General features: G+C 41.9%; 1 protein-coding gene across 5 annotated transcripts in view; it reads left to right on the top strand.

The window, feature by feature from the left end:
• The window catches only part of LOC140428040 (collagen alpha-1(XII) chain-like), a 462,913-nt gene extending 444,261 nt beyond the window's left edge, over nucleotides 1-18,652 (top strand). For 2 of the 5 annotated variants that reach the window (XM_072514040.1, XM_072514066.1), the window contains 2 exons: nucleotides 3,504-3,668; nucleotides 17,126-18,652. In XM_072514040.1, coding sequence (XP_072370141.1) covers nucleotides 3,504-3,668; nucleotides 17,126-17,253 — 293 coding nt within the window. In that variant the 3' untranslated portion in view covers nucleotides 17,254-18,652. Of the gene's footprint in view, nucleotides 1-3,503; nucleotides 3,669-15,450 lie in introns of all 5 variants that reach the window. The other 3 variants (XM_072514030.1, XM_072514056.1, XM_072514048.1) reach the window with 2 other exon arrangements.
• The last annotated feature ends 888 nt before the right edge of the window (nucleotides 18,653-19,540 follow it).

Below are 19,540 nucleotides of genomic sequence, written 5' to 3'. Positions count from 1 at the left end.
GGCGGGGGGGAGGGAGTGCGGTGAGGGGGGTAATTCTGTAACAAATTGGATGTCCATTAAATGTCATATCCGGTTTTGCTTTACAATGACTTCAACATCGTTTTCTTGTTGGGCAACTTTAATTTCCCTGGAAAAAATATCGAAAGTTCCAAATTTCCATCCCAAAATTTCTGACATGTTAAAATAAAATGCATTTAGACCAAGGCAGAACTAAATTGGCAGAAGGGTGGATTTCTTTACAACTTTGCAGTTTTCTCCATGGTTGCTTGCAGCAGTGTCTGGGAGAATAATTTTTAATTCCTGGAAACAATCTGTGATTGGCAATTCCTCGAGGGCAATCTGTTTTTACCTTCTGCTTGCAAAAAACTCCACTAGCTATAGCACTCATCTCGAAAGGAAAGTGCAAGTTACTGATCAGCAACAGCTAGTGGATTACTGAATCAGACCTTATCCTGCGAATTCTAAAACTTAAGCATGACATTTTTTGTTGAGTGTTGCAGTGCACATGCTTTGCAAGGCCCTAAGCAGCAGAGGTCGAGTTCTTCTGTTACCTTTGACATGGTTCATTCCAACACAAATATTACATCAGCCTCTCATGGGTCAGAGAGAGGCAAAGGTGACACCTTGTTTAATTTGTTTAAGATAGACTATCTCTTGAGACGGCCATAGTCCACAATTACAAAAACAGTCATGCATTCATTGATTGCGTGCTACCCCCACACAAATGATTCCATCATTAAATGGGCATCAGTTAGTCATGCAAAATAAAAATGAAGTACATAATGATTCATTTTCAATCTCAATGATCAGAATTTTTCAGTTTAACTTTGGAGGCAGGATGAGAGAGAGACTCCATGGGGATTTGGGATGGGGGAGTTTTGTGGCTTCATTTATAACATATGTGTTCTTGAATTACATGAAACCCGTCTAGACAGCATGAAGACCAGCTGCCAGACAGGTTTGGGGTTAGACATGAGTTTTTCCAAGTTAATATATAATGAGAAGAAAAACAGCACAACTAATTTTAAACTGCTTCTGTTACAATGCAAAGGGGCAGAGATTTCTTTGTTCACTCTAGATATAATAGTCTATGTTGAAGGACTGTTTCCGTCTCTATTTATTGAAGAATAGATAAATGATCAGTTAGATGTGCGGAACAACATATTCAGTCTGGGCCAGTACATGGGTGCTTACTATTTATTTATATGCACTTCTATTTTAAAGAGTTACCCATTTAAACTAAACAGCAATGCCTAGCAGAAATTGTTTTTTGTGTGCATTCATGTGTGCCACACCCACAGTCATGTGTGGGTCTGTATATGTGTGCCTGCATGTTTGTATGTAAGATATGTGAGGAGATTTTGTTTTATGCATCAAGAAGGATTACTCTTTGGCCTACTGGTCCCTTGAAAACTAGTGGGTTTTAGGTGTTAAAATTACAAGAAGAGTAGTTTCAGCTTTAATTTGAATTAAATCATAACTGACAGAGGAATAGGATTTAGGGCGCAATTTAACAAAATGGGAACAAAGTCCCTTAGCGAGAGCGTTCAGCCGCATGTTTCCTGGCCCTTGCAGCGCAAAGAAACACAACGAATGCCACCCAGCTATTCTCAGCACTGAGAGCTCCACTCGCCGGAACTCCTCAGTGTTGCGAGAGATCGGGACACCAATTTTAAATGGCGTCCCAATTCCTGAAACCCCTCCCTCCAAGCCCCAAATCACTATGAGGGGGGGTCCCGGGCTCCACCCCCCCCCCCCCCCCACAACACCCGCGCAGGGCACCCTCGGCCCGATCTCCACCGCATGAAAAATGCCAGCTTGGCACCTTGCTTGTGCCATTTACAAATGGTGCCCTGAACTCTCTCTTCCGGCGAGTGGAGCCCCCATTGTACGAAACGGGGCAATGTGCGGCCTCGGCCGGGCATTTCCCGTTGAGGCCCATGAGACAACATGAATTGCTGTGAGCGCCAGGAAATACGCAGCTAATTGCATTCGCTGTGGGGCTTTGTTCTCAATTAGTTGAATCACGTCCGGTGTATTTCATTTAAGATTTAAATATGTTAATCTGGTTCACACCCTGGCTGGGCATGAACCAGATTACGTCGGCGGCCATGGACTGGGGAATCTTAAAATGAGTTCTCCCCGGTGCAAATTACGTTTTGGCAAATCTCATTTGAGTTTCCGGCCATAACGTGATTTAGGCCTGCACGAGTGGGACCAGGGAATCACCCCCACTATCCAACAGAAATTCAGGGCTGGATTTTCATTTGGCCTTGGAGGCGGGACCGGAGGTGGCTGGGTCAGCAAATTTCTGATAGCAGCTTGCTGGACCATTTTAGAACAGGCTACCTTTTGGTGTGCACGGTGGGGTGGGTGGGGGGAGTGCGCGGGATGGTGGTGGTGGGAGAGGAGAGAAGAAGGATGGTGATGGCTACCCACACACAAGTTAAGACAACTGAAGGATCTATTAAGAGTCCCTGCAGTGCAGAAGGAGGCCGTTCATCCAATTGAGTCTGCATCGGCCTCTGGAAAGAACACCCCACCCAAGCCCACACATCCACCACATCCCCACAACCTAATCCAACCCTCTTGGACACAAATGGGCAATTCAGTATGGCCAATCCACCCAACCCGCACTTCTTTGGATTGTGGGAGAGAACCGGAGAAACCGGAGGAAACCCATGCAGACACGGGGAGAAAGTGCAAACTCCACACAGTCACCCGAGGCTGGAATTGAACTCGGGTCCCTGGAGCTGTGAGGCAGCAGTGCTAAACACTGTGCCACGTGCCTAGATAACTCCCCATTGAAATATTCCAGTTGACAGTGGCCCACCTCCCCAACACCCTCTTGGAGGCCAAAACTAAACTAATGATTGCACGTGACAGACAAATGATGGAGAATGGGGTTTCACAGTGCTCCGTCATTAAAGTTAAACCCACCCTCACACTATGGCTACAGGTCTCTTGGGCTCGGCTGCCCTTCCAAGATGATGGCCCAGCGGCTGTATTATTTAAAATTTGATTCTTCACAGAGCGCTTCCATCTTGCAAACTTTTTCTCTCTCATTCCTCCAATGGTAGCATCTACTTTTGAAGTTTAGGGTTGCTGATCTTTCAGTACTATTGGCCTTCCAGCTTTGGGAGCCCCATCTCAACCATCCCAACCCATCCGTAATGGAGAGTAACACACCACATGGCTATGAATTGACCTTTATTAAAATTGCATTGGTTATCAAGCACCAATGCTGTGAGGAGTTGAGAATTGGAAATGGTCCCATATCAGGGTCTCAAATCAAAAATGGAAATTCAGCTCATTGTACAGGCTGACATCTGAAAAATGTCCATACAGGGGAGGGTGGGAGAGGAGGTTAGCAGGGACAGAGGATACCAGAGGACAACCAGAAATGTACCCCAGTGCCTTCAGGAGGCTCATGGAAAAAAAGGGAAGAGAAATAAACAATATATCTATTCTGGATTGTCCTACTTTCTTTGTTTGTTTTATAGGCCCACAAGGACAATCGAGAACTGGTCCAACAGGTCTTCCAGGTCCAATGGGACCCCTCGGATCACCAGGTCGTCCAGGACGTTATGGATCTAGAGGTCCTTCTGGCCCTCCTGGTTACTGCGATTCCTCAATGTGTGCAGGCATTCCTTACAATGGATATCCAGGTAAGTTGTGATCTTCAGAATTAGTTCAGCAATTTGCTCAGGTTTAATATATTAATTTTGAAATTAGTAAGCGATTCACAGGAGGTAATTTGTTTTAAATACTTAAACCTCTGTCGAGTTGGATGAAGTTATCCCCTTTAATTGCTTTTATAACTATAAACAATCTTTTTAAAAAAATCTTATTAATGTATAATTTTTTAACATGATTAATTTACATGAATTAAACTGAGGCACTAAAAACTAATGAGCTTCTTATATAGTTTTTAAACTAACCACTCAGTAGACAAGCAAAGAGTTTGCACCTTTGTAAACTGGAGAATGATCGGTTGACCATTCTGTCCTGCAATTTACAATGCATGATACCTAATTGCACCTCAGCTGTAAGATGAAGGAGAACAAGAGAAGCATCCATTGCAAAGATTTATAAATCTGTGACTTGTTTTTTCTTTAAACTAATGGAGTGGCTGGAACATTTATTAAATGCTCCAGTGGTTGCTCATATAAATCTGAATTTAAACAGGTAACTAAACTAAAAAGTAATTAAGTAACATTGTAGGTTACCACATGGCTGTGCTGAAATGTATCCTGGGTTAGCCCTGGTGCTTGGAGAACCTAATACAAAATGATGATTTTTGGGAGAAGGGCAATTAGTATGGCGAGTGATGTGATTTGCATGCAGCAAACTTATGCTGTTTGCCACCTCGACTGTGGAAAAAGTCATGGAGACAGTGTACAGCTGGAGTCACGGTGAGTGCAGTGTCAATCCACACAGTATCAGGAGCTGAGTGGAAAGACCAACAGAAAGAGGAGAGGAAGGGTTAGTGTGAAAAAAGAGCGAGGGCCACAAGGAGGTTGACAACCTTCTCAGTTGTCTTAAGTGTCAAGTGGGAACGTCCAGGAATGGCATTCGAACAAACAATTGTTCTCTGGGAAAGTTCATTCTAGAAACAAATATCCTTCTGAGAGAAAGAATTCTCCTCATTGCCATCCTAAATGGGAGACCAATTATTTTTAAATTATGTCCCTAGTTCTTTCAGCATCAAAACTGTCAAATCCCCTCAGGATCTTTTATATTTCAATAAGATCAGCATTCTTCTAAATTCCAATGGGTATAGGCCAAATTCGGCCAACCTTTCCTCATAAGATAACACTTTCATCCCAGGAATCAGTCAAGTGAACCTTCTCTGCACTGCACGCAATGAAATTAAATCCTTCCTTAAACAAGGAGACAGTACAGAGTATTCCTGATACGGTATTACCAATACCATTTACACTTGTAGCAAAACGTCCTGTCTTTTATAACAAAAACAGAAAATAATGGACAATCTCAGAAGGTCTGGCAGAATCTGTGGAGAGAAAAGGGAGCTAACTTTTCGAGTCTGGATGACTCTTTGTCATATTCCATTCCCCTTTCAATATCACAGAATTGTACAGAGCAGATGTTGCCCATTTGACCCATCATGTCTGCACCGACTCTCTGAATGAGCAATTCCCCTGCCGTTTCCCCGTACCCCTATACATTGTTTCTGTTCAAATCATCATATAATGCCCTCTTGAATGCCTCGATTGAATCTGCCACCACCCACTTCTACACATTGTGAGAAAAACTTCTTTTGCAAATCACTTGAAATCTGAGCCTTCTCGATCTCAAACCTTTTATGAGTGGGAACAGTTTTTCCCTATGTATTCTGTCCCCCCTCGTGATTTTGAACATCACTTTCAAATCTCCTCTTAGCTTTCTTCTCTCTAAGGAAAACAGTCCTAATGTTTCCAATATATCCCTATAACTGAAGTTTCTCATTCCTGAAACCATTCTTGTCAACCTCTTCTGCATGTTCTCCAAAGCATTCATCTCCTTCCTATAGTGTGGCACCAAGAAATGTACACAATAGTCCAACTGAGGTCTAACTCGTGTCTTGCATTAGTTCAGCATAACCTCCTTGCTCTTGTAATCTATATTCAGATTAATTTTTTTAAAAATGATATTAGGCATTTATAAATGTACACATCAAACACAATCCAAAACCAAGAAAAAGAGAACAAACAGGAAGTCACATAACCAATAAATAACACCCCCACCCACCCTCCCTGCCGTTCCCCTTCATCCACCTGGCCTCCCCCATTTTTACTCCCTAAAACCACCCCCCCGCCCCCCCACTGCTGACGTCTCAACTATCTTTGAAGAATATACTCCTATTAATAAAGCTCAGAATACTATGGGCATGGATACTTCCGTCCTGCCCACTGCAAGATCACCACAGGTGAGACACGGACCATATAACGGGCCATTGACCTCAGACGGCAATTTCCGGTCGCCAGGCGGACGCGGCCGGAGAATCCCACCCTATATGTTTTATTAACTACTCTCTCGACCTGTCCCTATCATCTTTAATGACTTATGCACATGTACAACAGCTCCTCCGCCCCTGCATCTCTTTAAGAATGTTACTCTTTATATTGTTTCTTTATGTTCTTGTTACCAAAATGTATCACCTTACACATCCTTAATGAACTTCATCTGCCATCTATTTTCCCACTCCACCAACTTGCCTGTGTTCTTGTGCAATCCTCTTCACAGTTTAAAATACACCCAAATTTTGTTTTATCTACAAACTTTGAAATTCTCCCCAGCACACAAAGATCTAGATCATTAGTAAATGTCAGTGAAAGCAAGGGTCCCAATACCGACCCCTGGGGAACTCCACTACAAACCTTCCTCTAGCCCGAAAAATATCCATTGACAGTTACTCACAGCTTCCTTTACTTCAGTCAATTTTGTATCCACGTCGCTCCAGTCCCTTTTATTGTTAATTTAAAATGATTTCTCCTTTAGAAATCCATGTGACTATTAATATCCTGAAGAATTTTTTCTAGAAGCTCGCCCACCACTGATATTAAACTGACTGGTTTGTAATTGCTGAGAATACCCTTACAACCGTTTTTTGAACAAAGGTGTAACAGTTTCAATTTTCTAGTCCATGGGCTCTTCCTCGAGTCTAGAGAAGACTGAAAGATTATGACCAGCGCACCTGCCATTTCAGTTTCTTACTTCCTTCAGTGTCCTTGGATGAATCTTGACCGGTCTCAGTGCCTTGTCACCTTTAAATACCGACTGTCTATTCAACACTGCCTCATCAATTTTGTACCCTTCTAGGGTTAGAGTTTCCTCGTCCATTTCCTTGGCTTGGGTAGTATCTACCTCCTTGATGCAAAGTATTCCTTCTTTTACCACCCTTTTACTATATATATATATATATACACCTTTGGAAGACTCTGTGATTCCCCTTTACATTGGCTGTCAGTCTTTTCTCATAATCCTTCGTCGCATCTGAATGTGCTTTTTCACCTTCCCTCTAAATCTTCTATATTCCATTTGGTTCTTAACTGTGTATTTCCTATGTGACCCCTGTCAAAAGCTCATCAGCACACTGCTTCTTCATTATTTAATTTCTATCTCCTTTTTCATCCAGGAAGCTCTGGACTTTTTTTGTCTTACCTTTCCCTTTTAAGGGAATATACCTTTATACTGTCATTTTCTGTTTTGAAGGTAGCCCATTGTTCAACTAGTTTTTCCAGCCAACCTCTCATTCCAGTCCAATCGTCCCAGCTCCACCTTGTCACGTTGAAGTCGGCTCTTCCCAATCAAATTTGTTTACTCTGGATTAACGGCTATCTTTTTCTATCCTCATCCTAAACTTTACGATGCAAAGATCACAATCTCCTAAATGTTTGCTTCTCTCTGTACTTTTCCTGCAGATTTGTTCGTCTAGAATTGCAACGGGATCTTGATTAATTTGGCCAGTGGGCTGATGAATGGCAGGTGGCGTTTAATTTAGCTAAACGTGAAATGATGCATTTTGGTAGATCAAATGGGGTCAGGACCTACTCAGTTAATGGTAGGGTGTTGGGGAGAGTTATCGAACATAGAACATACAGTGCAGAAGGAGGCCATTTGGCCTATCGAGTCTGCACAGACCCATTTAAGCCCTCACTTCCACCCTATCCCCGTAACCCAATAACCCCTCCTAACCTTTTTGGTCACTAAGGGCAATTTATCATGGCCAATCCACCTAACCTGCACGTCTTTGGACTGTGCGAGGAAACTGGAGCACTCGGAGGAAACCCACGCAGACACGGGGAGAACGTGCAGACTCCGCACAGACAGTGACCCAGTGGGGAATCGAACCTGGAACCCTGGCTCTGTGAAGCCACAGTGCTATCCACTTGTGCTACTGTGCTGCCTAAATAGATCTAGGAGTACAGGTTCATAGCTCCTTGAAGGTAGAGTTAAAGGTGAAGAAGGCATTTGGCATGCTTGGTTTCATTGGTCAGAACATTGAATACAGGAGTTGGGATGTCTTGTTGAAGTTGTGCAAGACATTAGTGAGGCCACGCTTGGAATACTGTGTGCAGTTCTGGTCACCCTATTATAGAAAGGATATTATTAAACTAGAAAGAGTGCAGAAAAGATTTACTAGAATGCTAACGGGACATGATGGTTTGAGTTATAAGGAGAGGCTGGATAGACTAGGACTTTTTTACCTGGAACGTAGGAGGCTTAGGGGTGATCTCAGAGAAGTCTATAAAATAATGAGGGGCATAGATAAGGTAAATCTTTTCCCAAAGGTAGGGGAGTCTAAATCTAGAGGACATAGGTTTAAGGTGAGAGGGGAGAGATACAAAAAGATCCAGAGGGGCAATCTTTTCAGAGGGTGGTGAGTGTCTGGAATGAACTGCCTGAGGCAGTAGCGGAGGTGGGCACAATTTTGTCTTTTAAAAAGCATTTAGACAGTTATATGGGTAAGATGTGTGTAGAGGGATAAGGGTCATAGGACAATAAATCAAAACCAAATCCAAATAATAGTGAAGTTTCAAACAGCAGTCTGAATCAACTCCTCTCTCCGTCAACTGAATGCAAATTCAATCATGTTATGTTCAATGCCACCTACAGGCCCCTTTACTATGAGGTCACGAATTTATCCTGTCTCATTATATATTACCAAGCTGAGAATAACCTACTCTCTGGTTGGCTCTATAATATGCTGCTCTCAAAAAGATGCTATTTACTCATCTTCGAGGCTTCCTTTGCCAATCTGATTTGTCAGATTAAAATCACCCAAGTTATTGTCATCCTTTCTCACAAGCCCCCATTTATTTCTTCCTGTATACCTTGTCCCAAAGTATTGGTACACTCAGGGTGCCTTATTATTTTCTACCTCTACTCAAACTGATTCTAGATCTTGATCATTCGTAAGAAGATCATCTCTCTCTAATGTCATCCGTAATTAACAGGTCTACCCTGCCACTTTTTCCAAGCTTCATGTCCTACGAAATGTCAAGTATCCTTTAATACTCAGAGCCCCTTTTGTCATCTTGCAGCTATTGTCGAGACTTTCAGGCCCTGCCGTGACAGGCTTTCCCATGGCAGATGTGGCATTTCATTTAAACCCTTGGTAGGACCAGAAGATCCCACCAGCGGGAAGGGCCTGAAAATCCTGCCCCATGTCTCTGTAATAGCAAATAGATCAAGCATATTTATTTCTATCTGAATGGCATGGGCACAATAGGCTTACTGCGCCCCTTCTGTGTCAAAGGATTCTATAAATGGAAAATAAATCTTCCAACAGATTACAAAAGTTCCTCTCGGATGAAAATGTTTAGCCTAAGTACGCTAAATCAGTATTGTCCAATAGGAAATACTGACTAGCTGTAGATGTGGCTATATTCCACATTCAGTAATTTGGTGGAACACATTACAGATACACTCACACAGTGGAGGTAAATGTACTGCACGTGTGCATTATCATGGTTATTCAGTAACCATGGAAATCATGCAATCAAAACGATCAAAGAACATACACTGTCTTTTCATCTTGCCAGTTCATAAACACGTGCACATAAAATGAACACGTACACACCATGTGGATATGACTATTGAAATCACCTGACCAATGACATTACTTACTTTTAATTTAGTAATAAGAAATGCAATTAGCTACATCTGGAATCCTAATTAGTCACAGATGGCCAGTGGTTAACACATTGAACAGCACTGATCTGAGAAATCTAAAAATAGAAACTGAGTTGATGTGTCTGTTGATAGGTGGGAGGAAGGTTAAAATTACATGATGCAGCAGTTCAGTCCCAGCCAGTTCCTAGATACTTGTGGCTAATGTCCTGAAAACCTGAACATCGTGCAAGCTATAGGCATATCTTTTGAGAAATAGTGATGCAAGTGATTTATGCTTATTACTATAGTGACTTACAACTCTGTGCCACGAGACTGTGATTTTACTTGGCGAAAAATCCTCAATCTTTAATAATCAATACTGCATCCAATTTTGGGCACCGTGCTTTGGAAAACGTGCAGAGGAGATTTACTAGACAGGAATCATGGATCACTGACTTCAGTTATGTGTTGGGACTAAAGAAGCTGTAATTGTTCTCTGTAGAGATTCATTAGAGGTGTTAAAATTATGAGGGTTTTTGGGGAAATATGGAGAAATTGTTTCCATTAGTGCGAAGATGACCATAGAGCACAGACTTAAGATTTAATTTATTCTTTCATGGGTGTTACGAGCAAAGCCAGCATTTTTTGCCCATTCCTAATTTTCCTTGACTTATGTGGCTTGCTAGGGAATTTCAAAGTTAAGAGTCAGCCATATTTCTGTGGATCTGGAGTCACATGTAGACCAGACTGGTTAACAATGGCAGATTTCCTTCCCTAAAGGACATCAGGGAACCAGATGGGTTTTCAGAACAATCGAGCTGAGACTCCCTTGCCCAAAGGGATAGAAATCCCACCCTTACCTTCTTAAGGTCAACCAGAGCTGGGGGATAGCCTTATTTAATGTTGGTTTGGGACTGACATTTTGATTGGAGTCAGGGGGGCGGGGGGGCAGGCAGTGATTTAGTGATGTTTCTGTGAGATCACTTTTCTCATTCATGTAAAATCTAGCCTTATTCTAATTAATTTCTCCAAAAAGCACAATACCCTAATCCCAGGGATCAAACTCGTGAACATTCATTGCACTCTCTCTCAGGCAAGTATATCCTTCCTTAGATAAAGAGAACAAAATGGACCAAAATAGTCTCACCAAGTCCTTATGCACTTGCAGTAAAACTTTTTTACTCTTGCACTTCAATTGCTTCATAATAAAGACGAATGTACCATTTGCTTTCCTAATTGCTTGATGCCTGGATTAATCTCTTGGGCATTGCTGCTTGCAACCCAGGTGGAAAACTTGCATTTCATATTCGCTATCCACACCTATGGTTTGCACTGTGGTTCTTGGTGCTTCAGACAAAGAGGCACAACTTTTAAGGCCGAAATTCTCCGGCCATTCGCGAGTGGCAGGATTCTCTGGTCCTGCCAGCAGTGTACCCCCGACCATGGGTTTCCTAGAGACGTAGGGTGACTTCAGTGGGAATTTCAATGACAGCGATGGGAGTACTGCCTCCCGCTGCTGAGAAAGACGCAGCTGGAAGGCTTGAGAATCCCGCCTTAGGTTCTGGAGGGATAAAGTCTGAAAACTGCAGGCAAGCATCAGTTGATTAGATGTCACGTGATAAAATAGTACATACTCAGATGTCATGTGATAAATGCCACATAAACAATAGGAATCGATCCAAATGGCACTGGTAATCTGAATGACCAGATAGAGAGTGAGAAAACACCAACAGTCAGACCTGTCTGAGAGATATTGACTAATTATCTGGCAAGAATGTCACTTTCTCGAATAATCAGGTCCAACTAGATCAATTTATTTAAAACACTGACCGCCTGTTGGAAGAAATATTCAACCCCAAATTACTAAAGCTGTAAATAGTGATATTGAGTTTCTTTAACTAAAACAGGAATTAAACATGATCACAAATGCAAATTGCATATTATTTGCTCATAAAGTAATATATATTTTAACAGTTAACATTTTAAAGTTCATCATCAAACTGCCTTGTTTGGCTTGCAGGATTGCAGAAAAACGTGTAAATTATTTAGACGATAATCTAGCCCCACATGGCTCTACTAATTTTAAAAAACATTTTAAAAGGGGAATTGTTTTTGTGAAATATAAATGCGTTCCAAAATCTCTTTCCATTTGAGGAAACAGGAGGGCCAGCCACCTGTCACTGAACAAGATGGTATCATGCCTGAGTGGTGCAACAATTTGACATGTATTGCATGTTTAAACAAACATAAGATCTGCTAAACCTGATATGAACTTAGTGCCCCTTTCTGGCAGCACACAGCAAGAGAAAGTGTTGACTTTGTCAGGTGTGTTGTCCAAACATTAATGTTTGGCAATTATATTTTTTGTGCACAGGCATATTTATTACACAGAAACATAAATTACATTGATATGACACAGATGAAAAGGACACATTGGGCGCGATTCAACAAAAAATATTCTGGGTGCGACTCTCCCAAAGGGGAACAAAGTCCCCAATGCGACTTACATTGAATAAGGGCCCTGAACGGGGAATGCGCGGCCAAGGCCGCACATAGCCCCGTTTAGTTGCACTCGCCGGAACCCCCCATTGTAGCGAGAGGCTGGGACGCTATTTTTAAATGGCATCCGAATCTCCAAACCCCCTAAAACAGTCCCCAACCTACTCTTCCCCCCCACCCCCCCAGCCCGAACGCAATATGGGAGGAGCCCCAGCCCCTCCCATCACCCACAGCAGGCAATCTCAGCCAGATCACGCACATGCAAAAAATGGCAGCTTGGCAGTGCCACCTGGGCACCTTGGCAGTGCCAGGCCAGCATCTTGGTAGCACTGCCAAGGTGCCAGAATGGCACTGCCAAGGTGCCAGACTGGCACTGCCAGGGTACCTAGGTGACACCAGCAGTGCCATGGCACCACCCTGCCCAAAGGGCATGCAGCTGGCAGCCTCCGATCCCCTGGGTGACCCCCATGAGTGCCATTCCACCTGGTCCCCGTTTGTGGGGACCAGTGCTGAATAGCACACGCCCAACGTCTCTGAGGCAAAGGGGTTGAATCCCAAAGCGTTGGGTACCTCGGGAATCTGCACATTAGAGTGAGGATAGCTGTCTTGCTTTTATCTACATATTTGCGAGAAAGTGATCTCGCCCATTGCTGCCAAGCAGCGAGCTGTTTTTCCAGCGCACTGTGGCCATTGAATTCACCCTCTATGTCTGCTTTCTGGTGCCTGCAGGACCAAGAAAGACCTCGCTATTCAACGGCACTTTGCCGTTTTTTTTACCTCGGTGAGGCACTCCCCTGTCAGTGTCATTCAGGCACCCTGACAGTGCCATCTTGGCACTGCCAGGCTGTCTGGGTGGCGGTGTCTGGCTGACAGTGCTAAGGTGCCTAGGTGTTACTGCAGGTATCAGAATGTCATCCTCCCCAATGTCCAACCATCCGAGGGTCACGTTTGTATGGGCCAGTACTAAACGGCGCCCAAGTGAGGTCTCCCAGTTACCGTCGGTGAACCCTGGGTACCGGGAAGTTCCGGGAAATGTATATTTAAGTATATTTAAATGAGCCGAATGGCCCATTGCTTCTCTTGCCCCACCTTTTCTCCCAACCGTTTCAACCCAAAGAATAAAAAGCTTTCAAACAAATTTGCTTGAAGAGATTTTCCTTTAATAATTAAACATTAAAAGTTTTCAAATTGTTAAAAGGTAAAGAAGTACAGTAGGCACAATCTGCCCCAAAACTTCCAAGTGTGGTTTCCGCGTTTCCCGCTAGGTAAATCGGTGCGATCCCAATCGACATCCATCCGCACTTGGGCATTTTTTTTGAACTTAGGGTAATTTGTGTCGTGAATGAGATGTGCGGGTCCTAAACACACCGGCAACACCGGATACGCAAAGATAACGGTACAGACACCCCCCAATTGTCACTACCAACTGCTCCCCGCAAGTGAGCAACACCCCTCTATGGGGTTACCAAAGGCCCTATTTCAGACCACACCCCTAGTCAGTGCCAACCTGACACGCCCCACTGGTACCCTAGCAATGCCAAACTGGCACCCTTGGGGCACTGTCTAGCCACGTCCCTGACCCCTACAATGGCCTCCGAACCCCCTGGCATGTTCATCACGTCTGGGCTCCATTTTTGGAGGCCATTAGTGATTCCCGCTGGCTTCACTTGCGCCGGCGGGTGGGAGTATGACAGGACCTGGGTGAATTTTGAATTTAAAACCGCTAATCTGGTGAGGGTGTGAAATTACGTCGCCAACCAGGGGCAAGGAGAGCCTCAAAATAAATCCCGTATGGCCCCTATCATGAAAGTCTCCAGACATAACGGGATTTGCGCCTGCATGAGCGCGGCCGGAGAATCATCCCAATGTGTTTATTTTTTAAAAGCAGCCAGCAGCTAAATTCTTAAAGATTTGTTTCCTAGTAGTGTTCCTTAAAGGAAGTCACAAGTGTACCAACTCAGAAGAATCCAGCATATTCAATAATTCTGTTCCATTAATGTTTACCCCTGGAGGGTCTAAGACCAGTCCTTAAACCCATCAGCGTAGTTTCCTGCCCCTCATTACTGTAAGGCAGGACATTCCCTTTAAACTCTACCTCACATGTGGAATTTTTCCTGTTGCATGTCAGTCGTTATTTGGATATTCTGTGGAAGCAAAAGGCTGTAGATGTTGCTTGCAGAAATGAGATCATTGCCATATTTCAGTGTGTAAACTGTGATGGGCAACCCAGGCTAGTGAGTGGGCCTCATGAGTGGCCCTCCTTCATCTTCGTGGGCCACAAGATTGAAATTGGGCATGTTCACTAGCCAGTTCTAATTGAATCCACCCCTAACAAAGCTGTATGTGCAGGACTGCCTCTCCCTCATCCACCAACCCCATTGTGCAGTTTCTATGCACCCATCAAATCTGTGCAGGACTTGTCCTCATTCACCAACTCTATGTACGGAGTTTCCCCTACCTCACCAACACCATCTATACAAGCCTTCCACTTCCTCCTAAATATCTGTGTGTATGACTTCTCCCCTTTGTGTGTAAGACTTCCAGTCCCTCCATGAATGCATGACCTTTGCCCTCTTAACTCCCATGTCATCAGCACTGCAATATATCAGGTCAAACTGTTGCTGGAACTGAGCTCTACTTGAAACACAAAGAAAGTTGTCGCGGAATAAAGACGAGAACAATTTGTTGTAATTATAAAAGCACTTTACAGCTGTTGATTGATCCCTAAATGAAGACATTAAAATTATTGCCACTACAGCTGTAGTCAATCTTATGAAAATAAACATTTCTTTAAAAATAACAGAATACAATGAAGATTCTCAGTCTAAATTTAAAAAGCAGTTAAATCAACAAAAAAAGACTATCAACATTTAGGGATAATGTAACAACTTGAAGTCAAATTCATCTTGTAGCTTTAACTAAACCAAAATACTAAAATTTCATTTCAGTTTGCAATGTTTTAACCTATTGTCAATAACAGCAATTCAAATGTATTGATTTAGATAACAAATGCAATCAAAATAACGATCAAAGTTCCAGAGAGGTTGCATTGCATCCCGATTGGTGTTGATTGAAGTCAGTTATCTTCCTATTTTTTTTAATGTGACCATTAAGTCACAAGGCTGGTTGGAATTTAACACCAACCAGGATGACAAAAAACATGGACACCCCATATATGTTAACTGTCTAAATATTGTGATGTGATATATGTTTGATTTTTGTTCTGAATAATTAAAAACAAAATAGAAATAGGTCATTTATTCTCCAGTGCAGAAGAGAAAAAAAAATGTAGCTGTTTTTCCCAAAACTAACAACATTCTTAACCTGTTTCAGGTTCCGGATAAATTTTACTAGGTTACACATGATGCTTACAAAAAACCGAAAAGCCCTGTTTCTGAAATATTTGTTCCCGAGCTTAATAAGAAATGAGCATTTTTGGAAAATTCACCAGGAGTTGATTTAACGAACTCTGTTGACCATCAGTTCTTCATAAGGAGAGAGAAAATCACATCTACTAAACTAAGAGAGTTTGCAGTTTCTATAGATGAAACAGACGTCAGAGATGCCTGTCCTTTTAAGATTGTTTCATCGTGAAGCAAAAAAAAACTTTCACTCACGAACAAGGTTAAACCTTACTACTAATCTTGTGGAGGTACACCATTTTACAAACTACAGCAACAGAAACACAGACTTTTAGCCTGGAATGTTCAGTTTACTTTGGTGTATTGTTTCTGTAAATAACTAATTGCAGCAACTCAAAGGTTCGAACTGAATCACAACCCACACCAGCTGTAACATTATTAAACTGGCTTCTGCGTTCGGGCCTGCTGCTTTCTACCTGGGCTTTCTGAAATTGTGTTAGAACACCAAGTAAAAATCAAATACAAAAATATAAAGAGGGGTTAAAACTAGTCTTGTGTGCGAGAATGATCACAGTAAATTGGCAGCTCGCTCTGCACCTTGGCTGAATTTCTTATCCAATGGAAAAGAAGATCAGACAGAGTGTAAAACTGGTTATCAATTCACTATTGCCCGTTTTGTCAAGAGACACCAATTTCACTTCCAAATGTTTTCTGGGAGCGTGGGATAGGAAAAATGATTTTTGTTTCAGACTTCTTGAACTTCACAGCATAAATTATTTTGCTCAAAATTTGGCTTGGCTAATAAAGTTTTGAGCGCTCATAAATGCTGCATGCAAGATGAAAAAACAAATTCCCAAATGGATTTTCTATTGTGGTATTCCAACAACAGCTTGTAACCCAGGAACAGCACCAGAAATTCTGAGCATTCCCAGTTGGGCGATACATCTGGAGAAAGCATGGGTTGGAGTTTCAGTCTTACCTCCGATCCGTACCCCCATTGAGTGTGGCTCCCTCCTGGCAGAGTTTGATGGTGAATTTGAACCTGCCATTGGTCTCACTTTCAATCCCCTCTCTCTTGCAATTGAAACCCATTTTTACCTGCTTTCCATTTTGCTATTGTGTCTTTATTTAAAATTGTAGTCATTGTTGAATGATTCTCCTTCATGTTATTGATTTGAATTTAATGGGTCATTTTTAACAGCTGTGGGCAGTTCAAATCATAGTGTTCAATATCAGTAGTGATCATGTTAACAAAGTTATATGAAATTCATTTTAACATCAGGTTCAACAACTTTGTTAACCATTCTTTTACGAATTTAGCACAGCACGATTTCAACTGTCTGTTGATTATACTTTCTGTGCAATTACTGCTTCTTTTGTTCCAAAAAGTTCTCTTTACTTTAAGCAAAAGACACTTTTACAAATAACAATTTTACTCTTCCCCACTGTTGTTAGAAAATAATATAAATAAGCTAAAGCTTCTTTTTCAGATGAGTGTAAATCAAAATATGCGTACAAATTTATATAGAATATATTTGTTATACGAATTTAACTTGCATCTGACATGTTGAAATCGTGTCTAAACCAGAGGATTGGTAGGTTGTCGATTATAGTGTTTGTTATATCAGACCCATATTTCCAACCAGGACGATATGAGCCGCAACCCTACCGACCAGAAACTCATGTTGTGCCCATTGAAAGGAGAGAGGAAGAAGTAATCGACCAAACTGAAACTGAAATTCAGTCGCCTGGATTTAGCCGACTCCATTCATGAGGACTGTTCATCGTTGTTCCAAAAAAAGCAGGGGGAGGGCATGGAGAGGAGTCATATCAACAGACTTTCAACCTGTATTTTGTTGCTACGTTCATGTCTGCAGAAGCCTCTATGTTTTTGATCACCCAATTTAGCCCCAGTGAGCAATTAAACAGTATACCTGCTAAGGTTAGACTTAGTCAGTTTTGGTTTTGGCTCTGACTGCAGCCTGATCCTCAAAGAGAGAAGAATGCATTCGGTCCCAACCACGGCACAAGCATGCTCATTTTTAAATGGTATCTTCACTTTTGCTGTGCACATAATCAGGAATACTTCCTTGTCCACATCCCTTGTAACAATCATATCGTATTCAGGAATCGGAGTAGTAAGAACCACCCAATTTTGCCATGTTCGAATGTCGTACAGGGACACACAACAATTCCACCTCTCCCAACGCCATGTGCAAGATACATATACATTTTTGCTGGAAATACTGAGCAGTAGCAATTTTTCTTATAATTTTGTAGCCATGAATGTTTTTTTTTTCTGCCCCTGTCCCTTTCTTGCTTATTTGAAAGCCAGGACTCCTGCACATGTGACTGATGCAAACAAAAATACCCTTTCTCAAGCATAACCCCCAGTGTGCTCTTGATTTCTCACTTTCCTCCATTGTGTATATGCTTTTATGTAACTCACCTATTCTGTAACTTCCATCAATCTGCATGGATTGGTTTTAACTGTGCCTCTGTTCACTTTCGTTACACTGTAATAAAAAAAAATATTTTTCTTTAGTAAATGATTTTTTTTAAAAATAGGAACCCCCCCCAAAAAAAACCATTTTCCACAACGATCCACACCATGGACAGACTCCTACCCCCTTCAATTTGCAATGGTTACTCTGCAACTTTATCCCATCTTAGAACTTCAAATTATGTTTAAATAGGCATAATTAACAAATGACAAGCTTGTCTACTACATTCCAATTATATAGCATATCTGTATTTTCAGTTATAACCTGATGAGGAATATGTTACTTTATCTTACAAGTGTATCAGCTGGTTAAATCAAGAACACTCTTAAAAAGGATACTGCTTAAAATCATTGTACCTACCAGAAACAATACTTAACACTGCTTAGAATGTTTTTACGTTAAGACTTTAATAGTAAATGTGCTGGTTCTCAGCAGATCTGTTACAAAGGGTGGTGGAAATGCATGTCTGTGATGTATATTTAGTATGGAATCTTTACCAGAATATAGTGTTTTCAGAAACAAGAATGCAGTTTGATTCTGTCTGCAAGACTATGGATATAGAATTGCTGCTTCGTATTTGTATCTGCAGATTGTGAATTTCACAGCCTAAATTTCCTATTTATTTCTGAAATGAAAGAGGCATTTTTCAATAAAACTACTGAAATTAAACTCGACTCTTGTGTCATTTTTTAACTAATGAGATTTTTCTTCAGCTTGGCTGAGAATAAACCTGGAATGAAGGTTTCCAGTTATGTGGAAGCTAGGGCAGAGAAGTAAGGGAGTGTTTCAAATGAGATTTTCAAAAATGTGATGGACAAATAAGGAGAAACAATTTCCACTGGAAAGAGTATCAATAACCATTGGACACCGATAATCATAGGACACCGAAAACCATAGGACACCGATAACTGACAGAAAGATCAGAGGGAAGATGAAGAGAATTGATTTTCACACAGCAAGTTGCTGTGATCTGGAATGCATAGCTGTGAGAAAGAGCTAGAGAGTGTGCCTAATTGGATTGCTCTTCCTGAGAGCCAACACAAACAGGAACTAGTCTCCTTTGGTGCTTTAAGATTTTAACTCACAAGGTGCAAGAAAAGCTATCCAGTTTTCCGACAGTTCCCAGCGGTGGGATCTTCTGTCCTGCTGATGGTGCCCCCCCCCAAACCTTTGCATGGTTCCCTGGTGGCAGAGGTTGCGAACAATGAAAAATCCTGTTGTCAGTGATGGAAATATCCTGCTGCTGGCCAATGGCAGGCTGCCTCTGTAAAACACCCGTGTAGGAATGAGGAATCCTGCCCAATAACTGTATTTGTCTTTAATTTAATTGTTTAACTCAATAGTGTTATGAACTGCAGCTTTAAATGTTGGCTGTGATATGTTTTGGTTGAAAGAAAATTTGAGTTGACTTGATGAGGAATTATGGTGTGGACCAAATGTTTTTAACTGCATGGGTATGTAGAAGGTCGAAATCATTAAAAGTTTAATCTTCAGCAGAAATCTAGTACTGTGCGCAACAGGGAGCCAGCTGTGTGATTACTAAAAGGTAGGCCCAGA

Source organism: Scyliorhinus torazame, chromosome 1, assembly GCF_047496885.1.
Source record: "Scyliorhinus torazame isolate Kashiwa2021f chromosome 1, sScyTor2.1, whole genome shotgun sequence".
Classification (NCBI taxonomy): Eukaryota; Metazoa; Chordata; class Chondrichthyes; order Carcharhiniformes; family Scyliorhinidae; genus Scyliorhinus; species Scyliorhinus torazame.
Note: the sequence above shows the minus strand (reverse complement) of the source record. Positions and strands in the feature narration are given on the sequence as shown.